This window comes from Epinephelus moara, chromosome 9, assembly GCF_006386435.1.
Source record: "Epinephelus moara isolate mb chromosome 9, YSFRI_EMoa_1.0, whole genome shotgun sequence".
Taxonomy (NCBI): domain Eukaryota; kingdom Metazoa; phylum Chordata; class Actinopteri; order Perciformes; family Serranidae; genus Epinephelus; species Epinephelus moara.
Genome location: NC_065514.1, coordinates 30,954,916 through 30,976,678, shown reverse-complemented (window position 1 = coordinate 30,976,678; position 21,763 = coordinate 30,954,916). Strand labels below are relative to the sequence as shown.

The window sequence follows — 21,763 nt, the reverse complement described above, 5'->3', positions numbered from 1 at the left end:
ATGGTCGTTGGTTTGTGGCCATTAATATGAGGAAAACCAACCGTTTTTCCACCGTAAACAACAGGCTAACATATACTGTCCTCCCAAGTGGAGCAAAAAACTAAATGTAAACTGTGGCTGTTTATGACCATTTATATTGAAACTTTTATTCCATACATTTACTTTGCCTATGCCAAGAACACAAGGATCAATGAAAAAGGCAGTTAATATAGAAGCAACTTTTTAAACCTCATAGTAAAACATACAAATAATGTGGTGTTGCATCTGGTGCTTATAATCCATCAATCTGGTAGTCGAAAGCAGCCCAAATACTTGTCAGAACCTAAAATGGAAAGACTATACATGGAATTATTACCTGTGAGACCACCCCCGAGGCTCCGTCTCCGAATGTGTTTTCCATCCTCACTGAGGTGTCGCTTAAATTTGAGGGCAGGACTTAATCCATGACTCAACTCTGGGTTACTGGACTTCCTGAGGTACGTTGAGGGAGGGTAAAGGATGTTGTCCAACTAGAGGAAAAGATAGAAAACGATCAGTACATCATTTTCAGTCGAGGTCCACATTTTTCTAAGTTTCGTTCAAAGTAAAAAAAAAACAACAAAAAAAACAAATGAAGCCTTTATCAGTGTGTTGCATACATTAGCTTGTGGAAACGTTTGTGGTACTAATCAATTAACCAAGTACCACTAAGCTTTACCACGGATGAGAGGAACCCAATGCCTGAGTATCAAAGTGAGCTACCTTCTACATCTTTGTGGAGCTTTGAATAAAACTCTGTGAACTAATCTAGTTGCACTTGCAGTTTACATCCATGTCTGTAAAATTGTAGATGCTTCACACACATCTTTGCCCTGGTAGCACAAAAGATCTATACAATCAGCACAGTTTCAAGGTGGACACTAGGGCTGCACGATTCTGGAAAAAATGAGAATCACGATTTTTTGGCTTATAATTGATATCACGATTCTCTCACGATTTTTTTCAACATAAAGATATATTGTGCTTATTTCCTGATACAAAAGGAAAAGTAACAAAAATTATAAATAAATAATAAAAAAATATCATTAAATAACAAAACCTATGATTGTGCCTGATACAAGAGATACAAGTCACATAAACTCTGGTCAGCAGAGAGGGAACACTCCTGTTTTTAGCTTAAATGCAACAGCTGACAGCCTGACACTGACCGTAAAAACAATAAACTTTAGTCTCTTGTCTTCTCTTAAAGCTTTTGAACAATTTTAACAATAATATCAATGTTGAACAACATTTTTCTGAGGTAGGTATTCCAGGCCTGGAATTAAGTCAAAATTAAATGTTTCAACACCATGCATTTGACTTGAGTATTCACCTAACATAGCCTACATATCTTTAATTATATAATTATTTATATGTCTCTATGTATATTTTTACATAAATCCCCAGTATTTTATTTGCCTTTAAAAAAATCCTCTTCCTTCATTTAATTTGACAATGTTTATTGTATTGTATTATATGTATTAATTCTCCACAGGATCTTGTATGTTCTTTAATGTGTGTTCAATTTATTAAAAGAAAAAAACAAAAAAATGTTTGGTGAACCCTGCAGCAAAGTGAGCCCTCTTCTCCAGAGAGGATCTTTGCCTCCCAGTTTGTTCCTGGCGGCAGAGCAGAGTGATCCGTCTTTCTTCTAAGAGGATCTTTGTCCCATGAGAGCAGGCAGCTGTTCTCCGTGTCCGCAGTGTAAACAATTTTCGCTGGCGATTTGACAGTCACTAGAAGCACATTATGAGCCTTTGTAAAAGTTTTTGTGTGGTACCTGTGTTGTACATGAGCTAACGTTAGCGGCTAAGGACTGAGAGGCTGTTCGGTATGTGTGTGTGTCTGTCTGAGGAGTGTCAGTATATTAACTTGTTAGCCGTAGCCTTGCTGTTTGTCATGTTAATGTTATTGTCGGCAGCCCTGAATAGCTTGTAAAGCTTTAGCATAGTTAGTTAACACATTTGTTATCGGCCCATGTGTTTACTGCTACAGAAAATTAATAAATCTTTGGTTTCCTCTCTGCCGTCTTTTATCACGCTTGCCAACGCTAAGTTAACTTTACCTGCAGATCTGTATGAGGCACAAACTGAGGCTACAGTTTGCAGTGTGTTTCCCCCCTGTCTCGCTGCTTTCCAAACTGCCGGCCGGCTGTCGCTCTACATCACGTAGTATAACGCTGCATCGTTGGGAGCGCTTGTTTTCATGCAGATGATGTCCCGACTCCCGGCACAGGCGGGGCCGGCAGAATCGCCGTCATTGAAAAATTAGATCGCATATGCATATGAATCGAGATCACGATTTTATTACGATTAATCGTGCAGCCCTAGTGGACACCCAAGATAAGTGTCACCAATTTAGTATCTGACCAAATGTCTCCCCTTCTGTTCCTGAGTTATGATGTTGAGTAATGGCCAGAAAAGTGTTTTTGCAGAACATTATGATGCCACAGTAAAGCTGACCTTTATCCTTTTGGATATATAATGTCATCACTTCATCATTTTATCCTATTAGATATTTGTGTGAATTTTGTTTTTCATAATTAGTAAATGAATTCTTAATTTTTTCCCAAAAACATGTTTTGTGAGGTCCCAATGACCTTTGACCAACAATTTCTAATCAGTTCATTCTTGAGTCCAAGTTGACGTTTGTGCCAAATTTGAGAAAATTCCCTCAAGGTGTTCTTGAGATATGGGAAAGATATACAGATGTATGGATGAAAGAACGGACAACCATGGCTGTTGCTTAGCCTGGAAATCCAGACCCAAATCTAGAAAGATTTAGGGCCTGGCTATGAGTAATGCAAATGGCCCCACTCGAGGGGTGGCACCAATCATGCATTTGAAAATATCACTGCACTCAATTGGATAACATTATGACCAATTAGAACAATAAACAGGGTGACGTATCCAGAGCTTAGCTACCAGCGGAGCTAACTGGTAGATTAGACTCTTGCCGTATCCGGTCGGCAAAACAGCAAAAACGTTCTTCTTGCAAAGGAAAGATTCGAGCACCGTCTTCTGTTCCTTTTTTAGAGAAAAAGCCAAGTCTAACTTGTTCATTGTAGCGGCCAAAGCCGTTTCAAACACCTGGTGTTCATCCGTAGCCATCTTGCAATGTTTACTGACTGATTCCGGACTTCGTCGTCGCAGCGCTGTCGTCATCTGTTTAGCTCGCCTCTGGCCCACCTTCATGCAGCTCGGCTACAAGGTCATGGGTAATGAGCATCATTACTGATTGTCAGAGTGACTCACTGAGCAAATTCAAATTGTGCTCTCGCGAGAACTCTGGATTTCCAGGGTAGCTGTTGCTGACATGGGGGCATAAAAGAGACAGCTGGATTGGACCAGGAAGGCAGTGGGTAATATTACAGGGTTAATGTTAGTCAATTAGCACGTCTATACTGTAGTATACCATAGTTACAATTTTTGATAATAATTACACAAAATTGTGTATTTAAATATTTCATAGATTAATGCTAGCGCAGGCATCTTGACATATTTTTGGCCTTCTTAGACACAGAATGTCAGTACAGTATCTGAGGAAATGACACTCTTGCTCTCTTTTTTGGGGAAATTCAAACTGAGCTCATATAGTCTCACCAGCTGCAAACATTTATACTTTACCAGTGATTAGGCATAAATGAGAGAAATCAGCACAAGGGGCAGGTTTCACAAATATATTTTAGACTGTCTTGTAGTGTCCGGCCAGTCTTCATTTTACTCTTAGCTTAGTCAAATGCCTTAAGAAACTTTCACAAAAATAACTATAGATTTATGTCGACAAAGTTAGCCAACCTACCCCCAGGTTAACTCAAAACTAATAGCCATGTTTCCATGGTAACAATTACTGATACCTGCGGACCAGAGGCACAAAACGACAAAAAAGAGAGGAAAACATGGCTCATAATTTGTGGTTTGCCAACATGTTGTGAGTGAGAATTGAGATGAGAAATAGTGTTTAGAGACCACAACAACCTGAAAAAATGCATCACTGAAGCCAAGTCTATTTTTGTTTAAGAAAGAAAAGAACAGCCCAAAGTAAAAATCTGGGGAAAGAAATGTACAAGAAGGAGACATGATAACTGAGACATAAAGCTGCAAATCTATTACCTCAGGCAAACCTATGGGAAGACTCAACTACTCATATGATCTCTAGAAGGGGGATTCCCAGGGTGTTCTCCAAATAATGTTCAGCTCACAGCTTAGCACAAAATGTAGGATATGAATCACTTTCTCAATCCAAGACTTATGAGTTTGCCACACCCATAGCTGTTGTGGCTTTTCAAGGAGAAACAGGACATTTCTGTCACAATACTCAGAATATTACAACAGAAATACTGTCAAAGAGAGAGCAGTAGCAAAACATATAGTTCTAGTGAAAAAGTAAATAAGTATGCAACTGTTGAAATCAAGGAATATGAACAGTTACAAATAATGCATTATGCATCACAACAGGTTGCACCAGCCTATAGTATTCTCAGAAAATAATGACCTTGCAACAAGCTGAGACCACATAACAATGCCCGGTTGTGAGGAAGAGGCCCTCCCCGAGAATACAAAGATATACATGGCTCAAAGCATTCTGTGGAAGGAAATACTCTCTGTTTCTCTATTGGGAGGATTCATGATCCCAGTAACATTAAGGACAACTGAGATCAACTGTTGGGTGGCTTGACCTCTCATGACTACAAAAAATGTAGAGCAAGAATGAGACAGTGCATACTAATTGTCTTAACCAATAGAAACACAGAATCTTATCCAATAAAGTTGATCTTCAGTCATCATCACTTCTAAAACAATAAATTGAGAGCAAATAGTCTTAAGGCAATTGATTATTTGCAGCTACACCTTAAGCACAAACAGACATCAGGATCTCATGACCCTGATATAACAGAGCTCTGCAAACAGTGTTGTTATTGTTTGTCTGAAACATAGGCTACTATATGTGACATTACTGTGACTATATCTGCAGTTCTCATGTACACATGTGGAAAGGTAAAGAAACAGGCAGCCATTAGCTAAATGGTGGAACATGCACTACCTCTCAGCTATGTCTAAACAGAGTCATCAACTCTATTTATATTGAGGTGGCACATACAGTACAGCACATGGTCACATTTTACGTACAGCTGTGCTTTATTATATAACCTCATGCTGGGGTAATAAAAAAGAGGACTGAATGAAAACTTTCCATCTGTGCAGAACAGTGTAAGACTCCTAAGTAAGTGTTAAGGAAGTGCACTTTTCAAACTAGTCGTTTCCTCTGTAACAGCTTTTTTGAATGGAGGAATTTATCTAACATTGCAAGATGCCCCTGTAACTGTGTTTGTTAAAACTGTATTTTATTACAATGAATTCATTGTCTAACCACAGCTGAGCCTTTCGCGAACACTACAGCTGGTATAGTTAGACTCAATAACAGTCACACAGCCGCCATCTAATATTTAGCCACAGTTAAGGCTGAGATGAAGTAGTGTCACAGCCAAATGTTCATTTGCACTTCTGTTTCAAATTATTTGATTAAATTGCAGTTTCCAAACAGGAAACCAACTCCATCTATTGGAACTGTATAATTAAATGATAATTTACAAATTTTCTACTGAAAGGTGGGGGTTTGATGATCCAACAATCTGGGTAATGTCTCAATTCAATGATCCAATATCATTGATGCAAAGTGAAAACATCAATCCATATCATAATCTTTATATACGCCATTATTTTGAAATTCCCATGGCACGTCTGTGTCACGGTCAGACAGCACCAGGCAGATAATGGCAAGCAGCCAAGCAAAAGAAAAGGATATTTACTGCCCTCTCAGAAAAAAATCAGCAGTGTGGAAATATTGGGAAATCTGGAGAAAAGATGGGTCTACAGATGAAGTATATGCCATATCTAAACAATGCAGCCAGATGAAGTAGTCAGAAAACATGACAAACCTGGCAGGGGATCTCAATCTGCTAACTGGTTTCTCTCGCTACAGCAACTTTAGCTGCTCTGTTTCAACAATGTTAGGCTGTGGACTGAAATTAAACCATGCTGTTCTGTCAGGATATGCAGTGACTTAAAGCAGCAGGAAGTGAGAAAAAGTATACATAATACATGTAATTTGTTAAGCTATGAGAATGTACGCTAGCACCTAGGCTAATTTATGCAATCTACAAGTTCTTAATCATATAACAGTGACTAGCAAAAACCATTGTTTTGTCTATGAACCTTAACAGTTGTTACTGATCTAGATTTTCTACTTTTGTTAAATATTTTTGCTGTTAAGTCATGTTTTGTGTGTGATAGTGGAGTCAACTTAAAGTAAACTTATCTCCAAATAACTGGTTGCAATTATTTACAATTATTTATGTGTGTGGGTTTTTTTTTTTTTTTCCTTTTATGGCCAAAAGCAAAAAAAGGGTGGCAGCTGCTTCTGTAACCAATTGTGTTAAATGGGCATATAATATTGTTTCATAATGTCTCAGACTCCTCAGTTGAATTAAATTAAAATTGTATCATTGTGGCAGACTTTGTGGTATTGGCAAATATCATATCACTGTCCAAAGAATTGATATAATATTGTATGGTGATGGAACTAGTGATTTACACCCTACTGAAAGGTATATTGTATAACTAGTATGAAATTTTAAAAATACATCTTTAATTTTGATCAAATGTCATGTCAGATGTGTCACAACAGTTACACATGGCTGTCAATACGTATAAATATTCAATAACAGATATTATGCACGAAGGTACTAGTTTATGTGGTGCAACCCCAATCAATTTATTGCTGTGTTAATCTCTATTTAATAAACATTCACGCAATAACTAAACACAGTTTGAACCTACGAACAGCTGGTGCAACTGTCTCCAGGTATTTGACGGCAAATACATTCAGATTAATCACAAAATAAGGAATAGACAGACTGTTATGTCATTTTAAAGCAAACATAATAACCAAGCAATGCCTCTATAAGCAGCTTAGAGTTCTGCTGTGAAACAATCAGTGGTAAACTCTCAGTTGCATTGTTTAAAACCAGAAGCATCTTCCATCAGGACAGGGCGTTATAACCTTAACGTCTGAACACCATGCAACATAATGATACATTGGCACATGTACAATGACCTGATGGAAGACAGCAGCTCTGCTAAGTGACTGCAGGTCACCATGTGTTGTAAGGTTTGTACAACAAAGGAAGTTAAGACACGCTTTATAGAAGTTACTGTATTTCCCAATATATTTCCACTGTGTTTCATCATCCTCTTTCCTTTAAGGCTATTTGAGAAAAATTATTTGCAGTAATTTTCAAAAAGGCCTTTTGTGTTTAGATTATTGCATACCTGTAACAAAAGGCACAGGACAAGAAATGTTATGTTTCTGTTTTGTTTGATTGGTTGCTTTACAGGTAGATCTCACAATAGTAAGTATCACGAGCAGCTGACTTTCAACTCATAAAAGGAAGAAAGATAACTGCAATTGCATCTTGCTATCTGTGCACTGGGTCAAAGTCTGAAGTTTAGAGGTGTGCCATTTGTTTTAGTCTGACATTTACTTTTCACGTGACTATACAAACATGGAATATCAATTAATCAATATTTTTAAAACAGAAAGAAAATAAAGGCAGGGCTACTTGAGGAGCAGTATGTGATGCAGAAAATGCTTTTTCCCATTCCGAGCAGAGACTATTAGGCATATTCAGACTGCCTACTTGTAATGACTAGTGAGGCAGCAAACAGTATAATCTGACAATTTTAAACCCAAAGCACAACAAACAAACTCAACTGCACAAACACTGTAATCCTTGCAACCTTTTGCCTTCATTCTCCTGACTCTGGTTGGTGCACCAAACAGAAATACTAGCCTGTGAAAACTGTGGAGGGCTGCCAAAGCTGGCCAGAGTTTCATCTGATTTTTTTGGTCGGCTGAGCTTTGGCCATCATTACATGCCAATTATAAATGATCATCTGGGTAATCAGTAAGGCCATATTTCCTGTTCCATGCATATCTGAATTTAGGCAACATATAAGGCAGCTCATGATAAGCTCTGTCATTTAGAGGATATTAGTCAAATTTCTGCTCGTCCAAAGCAATGATTTTAAAAGTGGGTGTCAGTCCTTTAAATGCCAACTTTATTACATGGAAAGCACTGTGCTAAGCCAATAACAGTTAGCTCTCTGTGTGCGCAGCAGGTAGCACACACGTTGCAGTTTTGGCAGCTGCCAGTGCCCTTTCACCTACCATTCCTCCCTCCCCACAGCAGAGAGAGAGCCATGCAGAGCTTTTGAGAGCAAGATCAAACCTGACCTGCCCCTCCTTCCTCCATCCTCCTCTACACCCTCAGCTTCACACACACAAGGTGGACAGTACCAACAATCCTTTGTTGTCAAAGCAAAGAAAAGACGGCAAACAAGAGAAAAAAAACAAAGGCAGACTGCACAACACGCAAAGTCGGTTGTGTTTACCAACTGAAAGATGAGGCGACCTTAATCTGAACGTGTGACAACAAGAGACTTCATTTCTATACTGGTATGTTTTGGTTTATTTGCTATTACACCATCATACTATTGAGAATACTGAGTCGAATATTAACAAAACAACCATGTTACTTCGATTGAACATAAGATTGCACAATCATGCATCCTGAAGCCTCTCTGGTCTTTGACACCATGTTAACCACAATATCCGTTCAACTAAACACCCCTTCCTATCAATGACAAAAATGCATTTTACTAAACACTAATACATTAAACCTGCAATGTCCAATGTTTTTGAGTGCTTGTGGGGGAAACAAGTTGTGAATACAACACTAAGTTTATAAGGCAAACTTAGCATCAAACAGTTACCTATTTACACACCCAGCAGTTACAGAGCAACACTAGCATTCAAGATTTTGACCATCTGACGAATGAAGAGCACTTTTTACGCTGCCCGTTAAAGGCAAGACTGTTATTCTGCCTTGATGTTCTATACGACAGTTACGAACACAGAAAAGGGGGACAGAGTTGTCTTGTCTTTAAGCCGGCAGGGGACATTATAACAGCGCCAAATCGATGTCTGTGTGCAAGGGGCAGCCAGCACCCAAGACAGGTATTATGTTTGGACAATGTTTTATATGTGCTATCCACCATACAGAGATTTAAAAAGCAGCTTCCAGTAGTTAGCAGCTAACTCAAAGAAGAACAGCAGCCAAAAAATGTCCACAAACTGGGAACACAATGAGGCCCGGGAGCTCCTTACCCTCCAAGCAAAAGACGAGATCAATCGCCATATAACAGAGATGGTAAATTATTGTCACTGCCGTGCTGTGCCATTGTTATTTTTTAGAAAGCACTGCCCAGGCCTATGTTATAAGTCACACTAGAAGCGGACACTGTTGTGTTTCAAGTCAGGCTCATCATGCCCCTTTCCCTTCGGAACACCTGCACGCTATCTAAAATTACACACTGCTGCAGCATTATGTCGACATGGTTAGGGTCTGTGTAAAAAAGCAAATCCAGTGTAATAAAGGGTCTTTGCTGCGACAGTATTGCGGGATCACTGTATAAGAAGGGCTTCAGTCCAATATACATTCTCCTTAAGCTCTGTTTTTGGTCTCTACCAACTCCTGAGGGAAATAGTTGGCTCTTTAAGCTACGAGATTCAATAAAAGGCTGTCATTAAAGAATGAGTGGAAATAAGGAAAAGGAAAGAGCCAGGCACAATCAAGTCAGACAATGTGCAAAAGAAAGTATGAGAAAACAAGATGTAATGCATGTAAGGAATGGTTCCAGCATACTGTGGATAAGACTGATAGTGCAGAAAGTAGAGCAAACACCCAGTAGGAGTTTCACTCCTGCTGTGACCTTTACCAGCCAAGACTACATAAACTGGAGGTGGGGAAAGACACCTAGCTACAGAGAAGAGACTCTTTTTACTATACCGCTATATACACACAAGCATACACAGCTACCTAAACAAGCTGACAAACAAAAGGACAGAACAGCAGGAAGAGTTGTATATCCTACACAGGCAAATGCAAGGATGAAAGAGCAAGAAAAGCAAGGCTGCACACAGGGACAGTCTCCAAGGTCAAGTAATAAAGACTCTAATAGTCCATGCCTAGGAAGACACTGGTATTCACATGCTTCTATGTGGTCTACACTAGATCACTAAGCTTGGCTATGAAAACAACCCATGTGAAAGCACATAAGCACCAATTTATATCCCTTTCTTGTTACTTTTGTCAACAATCTATTTAACATATTATTGTATACTACTTATTATGGTGTACCTATCATGGTTCTGCATTACAAAAGGTGAAGAGAGTTGTGTCCTCATTTAAAAAATAAATTGTACCACAGGGAAAATTAGCAAACGCATTCACACCCCAGGATATTAATTCCCTTTGAAGGATTTGAGAGGAAGTGTTGTTTATCATTTCACTGAGATGGATGAAAGGAACCTTTTACAAGTGGGAACAAATTGTTAATAGTGTCTTTCATCGGTTGCTAAGACACGATGAGTACACATTTACAGTAAAACAGGAAGACAGACCCCATACATCAAGAGGCTTTACACTTCACCTCTTTCCAGTCATCGCTGACCTTTGTTTCCCTCAATGCTCTCCCTGCCATTGTTTCTGAGAACAACTCAGAATAACGTTGACTGGCAATAATCAAATCATACCTTTCACACTACAGGGAAACAGCTTTTAGAGGACCATCAAGAATCCCCCTCTTTATAACTTAGGTTTGGTTTCTATCAAGAAACAACTGTTTTCTTGGATACAGCCCACACAGTCTACACTGAATAACAAAGACCTGCAATATTCAGCTTTTAAAGTCAAAATCTGTAGCTTTCTGCTTTCAGAAGTACACCACAGACAGCAGAGTGGTGCTTGTTACATAATCACTGATCATGGTTGGTATTTTATTATCTAACAGAGTGAAATGTCATTAACCAACAGGGCATTTCAATGAAAAAATGATTTTTTTCCCCCTCCTCCATTTTAGGTTGTTCAGAGCAATTTTCCTTAATATGGACTTTTAGTCTATGACACAAACTATAAAAAAAATGAACCATGTTAAAGAACCTAATGTTACTGATGCTTAATGGCTCAACAAGGTAAATCTGGGAGAGCTTTATTTTATTGGCTGATCCTACAGTAAGTCCCGACCCCCTTACTTTCTATTGATAGGTCATACAGGCATGACAAAAAGAAACATGGCACACAGGCCTCCGAACTGGCATGACAAAAAGAAACATGGCACACAGGCCTCCGAACTGCGACCAAAATGGTCACATATGCGACCACTTTTATTGAGTGTACGAGTTAAAATTTTACATGATTGTATTTATTAGAGTGCATGATACAGTCTAAAGTCTCTACAGAGACAAAGATAGTGACAGCTGTCTCATATACATGGGTATAACAAGGGTTAAATGAGCATCGGCAGGTCTGCATTACTGTATGTATGTCTGGTGTATGAAATGTCTGTATCGTCACTGTGCTGCATGTTTACAAACTGAACACCAGGCTCCATCTCATTTCCTCTTTCTCTACTTGCAGTTCTCGATTGCGATGTTTATTACAATTTTAGTGATTTCTGCTGCTTTTACGTACAACAAAGCCCCACCCACACACCACAGCAGCAACTCCATCCTGTCAGTGGCATGGCAGCTACAGTGTGACTGATCAAATAGTGCTGTGGGTGGAACACTGAGCAAGGCTTTAGAGTTGGTACTGCAGAGCCATCACAAAGAACAATATGGCTTCAAGATGCAGACAGCAAGGACCAGCACATGTGATGGAAGGATATGTTAGCGTTGTTAACTTCAATGTATGAGGCAAAACATCCCGAATTGAGGCTTCTGGCCTCAATGAAAAAGGAAGAGGCAGAGATCAAGTATGACAAGAATATCAGTCAACATTGCTCCAGCACTGCTAGGTGTGTGCCCACATTTCCCTTCTGGGGTTTATTAAAGTATTTAATCTATGTATTTATAACTGAATACAGACCATGGTGCTGACGTAGTTTCTCTTTACTATACATTGTTACCTTGGGGTGGCGTGTAGTCTAACAGAGATAATATTAGGGCTGCACGGTATATGCGGTAGACGGTAGAAATTATATAAATTTGGCCCACGGTAGAGATTTGCGCTCTACCGTCCTATCGTCATCGCACCTGCCTCAGTGTGAAAATGGCTGCGAGCACAGAGACAGCGGAGCAAGAGGAGCTGGTTCACGTCCGTGATTTAGCGTAGCACGTGCAACATGTGTTGCTGGAGAACTTGTGAGTGAGTGAGTTAATGTCTTATGAACAGCCCCGGACTTCTCAGACTCTTTTAGCGACTTACCGCTCAGAGGGAACTCATTCAGTGTCTCCTCTGGCAGCAGCACAGCGTCTCTCCCTCTCCTCTCTCGCCGTGCGCACACGGGAGTTGGTTTTCGGCAAGAGAGTTTGTCATAAACCTTTGGTAATGTAAACCTATGTGACGCTAGGGGCTCCACAAAAAACTCCATATGTGAATGTGTGATAGTTGTGGTATCATAGCAGCCTGTCACAGGTTACAGCGTGATGATTAGAGGAGAAATGGCAGAGCATAAAGGTCCAGGTGGAAAAAACACAACTCAGTCATTTAGGATTTTGCTAAAAGAAGGAAATTACCTTTTGATATAGATCCCAGGGGACATTTTGCACCATAGAGTACTGGGTTTTAATTTTGAGTTTTGAGATCTGCATTCTGCACAATAAATGCTCTAAAAAATACATTATATCTTTGCTTTTGTTATTGTTTTTTTTTTTTTTTATCAATTTAGCTTTGCTAAGGGACTACAAAACCCATTCAGAAACGCTTCTATTATAACTTTTACACCTAAATTTATACCGCGATATATACCGTTACCGTGAAGGGATTCGATTTATACCGTGATATAAATTTTAGGTCATACCGCCCAGCCCTAGATAATATAAAAACTGAATGTTAGCCTTGATCTTATCTGGCTAACGATAACTCAAAAGCCTTTTCAACTCTCATTATGCTACCACAGAAATAAGGTGGAAGCAAACCTTGCTGATGTTAGTGATCTGACATTAGGCTAACCCCTCCTGTAGCTGTACATTAGTTAGATAGTTAGCTAGCATTTTGCTTACATTAGCTAACGTAAGATGTTTCTATATAGCCTACAGCGTAATGTGTCTGTGAAGATAGTGACAGTTCCCCAGCCACATCTTTTAACCTTCTTCAACGTTTGCTTTTTCCTCCACATAGACAAGCCTGGCACACAGCATATTTAAGCACAGTAACACAGGAGAGGGGAAAGTTAATCAAGGTTATGTTGGGTTCCAAGCTTGCTCAACTGTTATTGGAGCATAGAACGTAAAAGGGGCAGGACTTAGGAAGGCCTCATTGTCAGCTGGTTTGAAAAATGCATTACAAGAAGATTGTTGCTGCTGTTTCTGTAAACAGCAAGACATTTTCCACCATTTCTTTTCATAATAGCATATAAAACAAACACATTGTGTGATTATACAATGCCATGGTCATTTTATGCAATGCTTACAGCTTTGTGGACTGTACCTAATGACCTCTTGAGATAGGGAACATGTTCATCACTCTTTTTCTCAGGGTCAACTGCAGAAGAGCAAACTATGTTCTGGCCGACCTCATCACCCAACATCTGTCTACTTCAACTCTCCCCGAATTCCACTCTGGCCTGAATCTCTCTTGCCTTCGCTCTCTGCACTGAGGATCTTAGTGTTTACTCGTCAGGAAAACAGCACACTTGAAAGTCTCAAACCGAAACAACTCTCCACAGGATGCTCACCATTTTAGTAGAACACATTATTTTTCTCCTTACACTGACACTGTCCCTTCATTAACTAAGGAAAATCTTCAGCTTTGACTTTTTCAACTTAGTGTGCTCTCACAGGGGAATTCAGTTTCCTGTGTTGATGTGATCTAAAGCTGGAGGAATACAGCTGTACTTTCCTTCTCCAATTTTCATACAATTGACCATGTTAAGATCTCTTATCTTCAGCATGTAAAGAATTAACCATGCATTATGTCTTCCACCAAGGAAGACATGTTTTCCTGCATTTTAGACACCTTAGGGATTCACTGTATACATTCCATCAAAGCTGTTGTACCAGTGGGCCTTAGGCCAGGGAACAACTGATTACATTTTGAGCATAATGTGCATCTGGGAACAACCAGGGTTATTTTGATTCAACCATGATACTTAAAACAAATAGTTTGTTTTTTTCCAACAATCTAATTTAAGTCTAACTAGCAGCTTAATTCTGCAAGCCAAATATTTCTCCTATTTCAGCCAAGAGTCTTTTTTATTTCTGCAATATGGGTAACAGTAACATTGCCAGGAGAAAGTGAATGATCTGGCTGTCAGCTTGCCCTAATAATCTCATAGCTGGTATGAAATGCCTCCACGGTTGTGGCGACAGTGTATGATTGAATGTATTACACAGACTGACATTACCTAGTTTGATCTGGTTCCTCACCCTCTTACTAATTATTTACCTCAGGCTGTATTTTGATTCCAGCCTACAGAGCTAACAGTCCTACACCATGCTGTCTAGATTAATACTAAAATGTATTTGTTAGCAGGTATAAGGACATCTTTATGTCTTATTTATTGTACAGTATTTGTCAACAATTATACCTTCATCTTTGAAAACATATTTTATATTATTCCAACTGTGTCCTACTCTATTGTCAAACATCGCTTCTTTGGACAGTAGTCTTCCCTTATGGGTGCCTACGGGAGGAGTCCTAGTTGTTGACAAACACACTAACATGCATTTGTAAACAACTTCATTATAATTTTTCAGGAACCATTTATGAAATAATTATAATTGATACTGATTAGGTTCAAAACCTTTTAGTCTGGGTCAATGTAACAAGCCGCCAAGCCTTGTAGATTTGTTTCTCGTAAATGGAACATCTCAATTTTAAGAATTAAACGGTAAATATTTTCTTAATTGTATCCTTTAAAAACTCCAAATGAAGATATAACCTTCCTATTTTCTCAAAGCAGCATGACTAAATTCAAAAAGATAAAAGAACCGGACATACACTATGTGTAAGTATGCATGCAAGTGTGATTGTTCAGAAGGAATTAAAACAAACAAATATGTCAATACCACTTTACATAAAAGCTAAAAAAATAAATAAATAAATAAATTATTTACAGGAACTTTAGAATCACCCCACTTTCTAATCCAATCAGCAGTGTCAACTGTCACTTACCTTACCTCCCTCCGATGATATAAGCTGACCTACACGTATATCCCGTCCTAGAGACATTTTGTTTAGGTACCAACGACCTTACGCTCCTGTGTCACTTCAAATGCTCAGTCATATTAGATGGTGTTAATTAAACCCAGACGTGCATGCATATAAGGGACAGAAGAGTCAAAAATCAGAGATGGATCCTGGAAAGACGGAGTCCACAGCAGGAGTGAAAAGAGTCTTGACCAGATTGTATTAATCCTCTTTCCACAAAGCATGCACTGACACTGGACGTCCCTCTAATCACCCTGACTGGCAGCCTGCTTAAATAAACGGCTGCTTATTCAGGGGGCAAGCCACAGGAACACAAGCACTGCATCAACAGAGAGTTAAACATTGTCAAACAGAAGCAAATATTGATATACAAAGAGCACTGGTGCAATGCTTCATAGTTGCCCATCCAGATGTAGGGAATAGGCCCCCAAAGAGACAGATGGTAGAAAGGAAATACCTCTGGATACGACCGGCTTGACATGGATGTTTAAAATAAGGAATTAAATGAAGAATACCCACTAAAATTGGGTCATTTAAATCTCTGTTAAAAATCTCCAGTCGAATCACCAATTTCTTAGTCAAATCACCAAAGTCCTACTGGTTTTTCTCTTGCCCCTACATCAGTGCAAGATAAAATGATCGCTGACAACGTGTGCCAGCTGAGCCATTGTTTTCTTCTAAAAAGCTCTGCAACACCCAACCCAGCAGCAAACACAGCTCATCCTCAGTAGTTGCCTTTGCTTTTACCAAAGCAAACTTCAAACTGATGACTGTGCATTTCCTGACTTCAAGTCAGCCACTGATTTCCATCAATTTCAGTAATGTAATAAGAACAACCTCCAGAGACTTGAAGCCTGCTGTTTGTAAAGGATACTTAACTTGTTGCTGGATAATAGAGTGAAAACAGGGTCTGAATTGTAGGTAAAATGCTCCATCAACATATCAATAAACTGACTGAACTGCTTTCTAAGTCTGACATAGCCCCAAGCAGCTTGTGTGTAAAGTGGTACTGGCCAATCCATTGCAAAAGATTAACAAATACAGCCAAGATCAGTGGCCACATTTGACCCTAAATCTGTTACAATGTTCAGTAAGGTACTTTGGAACAGCATAAAACAGGTCTGATCTTAAAGTGGCTCTCAAGCCATTTAGTATTGCACTTCCATATAGTTGGGGGACTTGTAAGAACCAGATTTAAAAGTAAATTGTCAAAATAGAAGCAGCAAAGATATCCTGATTTTTATCCCCTAGTGTGAGTCACACCCCAAATACCCTGGATCCCATAATTCCTGTAAGGAGATTTAATAGTTTTGAGTGCCCACATCTTTCAAATGCCACAACTTCAGTTTGCAACACAGGCTTTCTGTTCAAAGGCAAATGTATTTTCCAAAAGCAGACCTTTAGTTGCATTAATTTGGCAGACACTTTCATCCAAAGCCACTTACATATGAGGTACAATCCAAGCCACAGTAGATCAAGGAGAAGCCTTTAAAAGTAGAATATACAATTTCATTCATCAGTACAATTAAAAGCAATTTCCACATTAAAATGTGGAAGAAGAGGTGGTTGTTAGATATTTCAATCATGATGATTCAACTCTTGGCCAGCTGCTGCCTTGAAACCAAATCTAGAAAGAGTCACTTCCCTTACAGCTGCCAGATTCATACCAACAAAAACACACACTGGAGTTTGGTGGTGTGGCTCTATCCTGTGGTGATTTGAAACAAATCTGGGCTGATCTCACATCAATCTATAATGGCATGTCTACATAGGAGACGCAGTTATAAACGGTCCACACAGCAACCATAACTGGACGCATTTTACTCACACTATACGCATGTAACATGACCCGGAATGTATATTTCCGCTTCAAGTCCATTTTCTTCTTTGTAAACCACATAACTACAGTGATTGAGCATTTGGGCTCTCAACGTTGCCAAAACACGGCACTCAATACTGTGCCTGAACACATCATGTGTTGACCATAGACAGTATAAAATAATGGACGTAGCTGGTCACCCATTGGTGTGCAGACTCCTGTATAGAAGAGTTGATGCTAGAATGGATGGTCCGTAAAGATGGGAAGGTAAAAGAAGGGGGTGCCAGAAACTCTAAGCTGGTTGTTTTGATGTGAGGCAGAGTGTTGATTTTGACCCATTTTGACCACAGCCACAAAGTTTTTTCTGCCATCGCTGCATCTTAGCAATGTCTGTTGAGTCTACAGCCCCACATTCAGGTGTATGTGGAAACTGGAGGAAAGTGGACTGGGGGCTTTGGACCATGGGCATGGACCGGGCCGACAGCTTGGGTCAGTGGGGCCTGCTGGAGGCTGCTTAGGAGCTGTGGGATAGAGACAGGCGGCTAAAAGTCAAGCCAGGGGTCCATGCCCATGGCCGAGTGACCGCCGTGGGCTGTCCGCCAGTGTCCACACACCCCTGGATGTGGAGCCTCCAACATGCTCATGGGCCCTGGCTCTCCTCTCACCAGCTTTGACTCCCTCTCCAGTCCCAGCAAAGCCTCCAGATTATTCTTTTTTTTTTTCTTTTTTTTTTTTTTTACAAACAAAATATATAGAAAGAGTTTATAGAATATGATGTTTTGTTATAAATTAAAATACCTGGGCCCTGGCTCTCCTTTCACCCGCTATGGCCACCCCTCCAGTTCTGGTAAAGCCTCACTGATCCAGGCTGTGCTCTGCTCCTCTGGCAGAGAACCAGAGGGAGGGCGGGAGGGCAGTAGATTCCATACACCTGGATGCTGAGCTGTGGACTTGTCTTTTTTTCCAAGGATCTCATGCCCCTGCTCTCCTAAAGTTTGTTTACAGTGATTTAACGAACAAATGCTTGCACTTAAGCCAATCACAGCACAGTAGGCTGGACTTCAGCATTTCAACCATTGCCATCTTGTTTTCTTTTTGGAGCCAGAAGTGGCCATATTTAGACAAAAGGGTGGAGCTGTGGCGGAAAGAGGGGTGGATCTGGCCCAGACTGTGGTGATGCCTCGCAGACAGCCTGTCACTCAAAGCAGCCTTTAATTATGCGTAACTTTAAGCCTTAATAAAATATAAACAGGTAGGTTATATAAAAATTGACCCCCTTTATAGTTGTCATGAATGGAAAATTAGCTAAAGAGAGCTAAACTGTTTTTTTTTTTAATCAGGCTGTAAACATGTTTATTTCTGCTGCATAGTTGGGCATTGTAACATGGGAGGTCTATGGGGATTGACTCGTTTCTGGAGCCAGCCTCCGGTGGTCATTAGAGGAAGCGCAGTTTCTGGCACTTCTATATTGGCTTCATTTTTCAGTTCTACAAGTTGATGAATTTGTTAATTTGTTTTGAATATTTAGATTATTAATTTGGTCTAATATGTCCAATAGTTCACAATCCCAAGGTACTCAATTTACAGTGATATACACAACTGAAAAGCAGTACTGATGCTAAAACTTGTGAATGCATAACAATTCATTTTCTGTCAATCGGCTACTCAATCATTCTGCAAAACGTTTTAGACTACAGCACCAACAGGAATGATGTAGATGTCTGAAAGAATGAGCACCAAATATGTCACGCTGATCACACTTAGAAAAATGTTATGGTAGTATTACAAAGTGTATGAAACATGTGAATCTAAAAAGGACTTCTGTCAGCCTCCGTTTACTTTATGAAACAACAATTTTTCTTTATCCTACAGACATTTTCAAACAAACAAATCTCCCTCCACAAACTAAACATAGCCAGACCAAATAACCATGTCTTCCATGAGATAAATGAGCATTCTACTAACCCAAACAGGGCAGCTTCAGTTCAACAAAGCTTTCTAGTTGTTTTAATCCTCCAGTTAATGCAGTCTGCTGAGTGCCAGTTGTCACACATGGTTAGTTCCCATTTGAACAGGCTCATTACTCAACTGCAGAGGAGTGTGCCAGTTTGTTCAGACTAAACTGCTCCACACAGAAGTGCTGATATTTCATTTTAGTAAAGACATTTTCTGTTTTGCTTTTATCTTTGTATGTGGGTTGTTTGTTTGTTTTACAGCCCTCTAACATTATTGATTTTGCTTTTAGGGAAGTAATTTGTTATTTGGCTGGAGCAGTAAATGATTTGACTGCTCCATACAGTACATCATTCAGTGTAATATCCAAGCATGGGCAAACATTGGGTTGATATCAGTTGACAGCAGCTGCCTGTTGGTCGAAGGATTGAGATGAATGGATGTAAAGTCAGCGCAATAAAAATGATGGCTCAGAATTTTAAAAAGGATAGAAAAGTGGGGTTAGAAGCAACTAAACCATCAATATACAACAGAATAAATTTGATAGGAAAACTGTGAATTTTTAGAGTTTTTTCACTGAAAACAGCTGCCTGCTGACAGGGAACCAAAACAGTGAAATAGCAGACTGCACAACTAAACAATGAGCTAAAAATCACTATAAAACTCCATAAGCCAAGTGAGGCCTTAGAATCAGGTGTTAATTTTCTGGAGGTTCATCAGAGTTCACAGTTTCATTTGATACATTGTTCTTATAAAATAGTACAGCTGCTTGAAGATCACTATGCTTAAAAACTATTATTGTATTTTTAGGTGGCACAGGCAGTGCATGACAGAGTGCATTTTCCATCTCACTCCATGAGGAAGCTATTCAGTTTATGTTGGTGCTCACTCTGTGTGCACTGAAAACACCTGATTGTCAAGTAACTGCAACACAAACATCTGCAGTCATTGCCAGGACTGAAGAGTGAACCTGGCATGTGGGAAGAATAGGAATAATCACTGTTGTTGCAAGATGTTCTCAGATCTATGCCAAAACAAGCTGCCCACTAGTTTTTATTACTTATCATACTGTGGTGGAAATACTGTTTTGAAATATCATACATTGCTGAAAGTATGGCATTTGAAGCTGAAATACACTGGATAAGACAAACCTTAAGTGATTATCCAGTGTGGGAAATGCATTTGTTGTTGCAGCAGCAAATATAAACGCAAGAGAACGAAATAGGAAATGGTGAGATTAACCATAACACAACAGGCAATTCCCGTACTCTGCTATCACAACATTAGAGGCAGAGATGAGAGGTATGGGAACAAGGATTTATGATTATTGGGGGATATAAAAGCAGCAGGACACATATAGACAAGGAATACAATGATTAACACACTGGCAGATTGTGTGACTTAGCAAGCAGTGTGCCGGACTCACTGTGTGTTAGGCACAAGTATCATCTGAAACCTACAACTATTTGTAGTAGTCCTACATGCAGCTAAAGAACAGAATAAAGCCTCAAGTCACGTTCAAACATGTGTATCAAGGGAGGACCAAAACAGTGCTTTTGATAAAGCTTATGAGAGTATTATACCAGAAAATTCCTATTTAACAACTTTGATCAAATCCCTCTGTTGTAAAATTAGCTTTAAATAAAGAACTAGAGCTGCAACAATCGAGTGAAAGAAAATTAATCTGTAACTATTATCTGTTTTAATCAAAACTGCCAAATATTTTCTGGTACCAGCTTCTCAAAACTTTGTTCTGCTTGTTTTTGTCATGTTTTTAGTAAATTAAATTTTCGGTTTTGGAATGTTGGTTCGACAAAACAAGTAACAGGCTCTGGGAAATTATGGGCATTTTTTATTATGATTATTCTATTAATTATTTTCTTAATTAATCCTTTAGATTAATTGTTTAGTCTAAAAAAATAGAGCTATAATTATTTGCTGATTTATGAATTAGTTGATTGATAACCAGTTAATTGTTTTTAGCAATTTTTTAAGCAAAAATGTCAAGTATGAAGATTTGCTTGTTTCCTTATTGTAGTTTTCTATGATTATAAGATGTATATATTTGGGTTTTACAGTGTTGGTCTGACAAAACAAGATGTCACCTTGGACTCTGGGATGGGCCTTTTTTGACAATTTTCTGTCATTTTAAGGACGGAATGATTAGTTGACTAAAAAAGACAATAATCAAACTCATAAATCAATTATTATAATAATTGTTAACTGAAGCCCTACTGCAGAAAATAGTGAAAAGACATAACAAAACTTTATGAGGCCAAGATGACATCTTCAAATTGCTTGTTTCATCTGACCAAGTTGGAACCAAAGAATGGTAAAGCACCTGCCAATATGCACTCACCTTTTCTCTTTGATAACTTAAAATCTAGACGTTCAGGATGTTTTTACCCAGAGCGGAATCATCCGCAGAGGTCTCCTCTTCCAAAACAAACAGACCCAGTGATTATGGGGGAAAAAAAGCATTTTTCAGACACACTCATTGCGAGAGGACTGCAAACTTCAGTGTCCGACGTGAAAAGGTGAACAGCCATATCTAGAGCCAGTGTTTGGTTTGTCCATTCTGGGCTACTGTAGGAACATGGCCATTTAACATGGTGATCACCGTGGACAAGGACCTAGTCCCCAAGTAGATATCAAGAGCTCATTCTAAGGTAACAAAAACACAACAATTTGTTTTTCAG

General features: G+C 39.2%; 1 protein-coding gene across 6 annotated transcripts in view; it reads right to left on the bottom strand.

Annotated features, from left to right (window-relative positions):
• mast4 (microtubule associated serine/threonine kinase family member 4) overlaps positions 1-21,763 on the bottom strand; it is a 131,151-nt gene that overhangs the window by 104,735 nt on the left and 4,653 nt on the right. For 5 of the 6 annotated variants that reach the window (XM_050053696.1, XM_050053700.1, XM_050053697.1 and 2 more), the window contains exon 2: positions 356-509. In XM_050053696.1, coding sequence (XP_049909653.1) covers positions 356-509 — 154 coding nt within the window. Of the gene's footprint in view, positions 1-355; positions 510-15,256; positions 15,531-21,763 lie in introns of those variants that run through there. The other variant, XM_050053701.1, reaches the window with a different exon arrangement.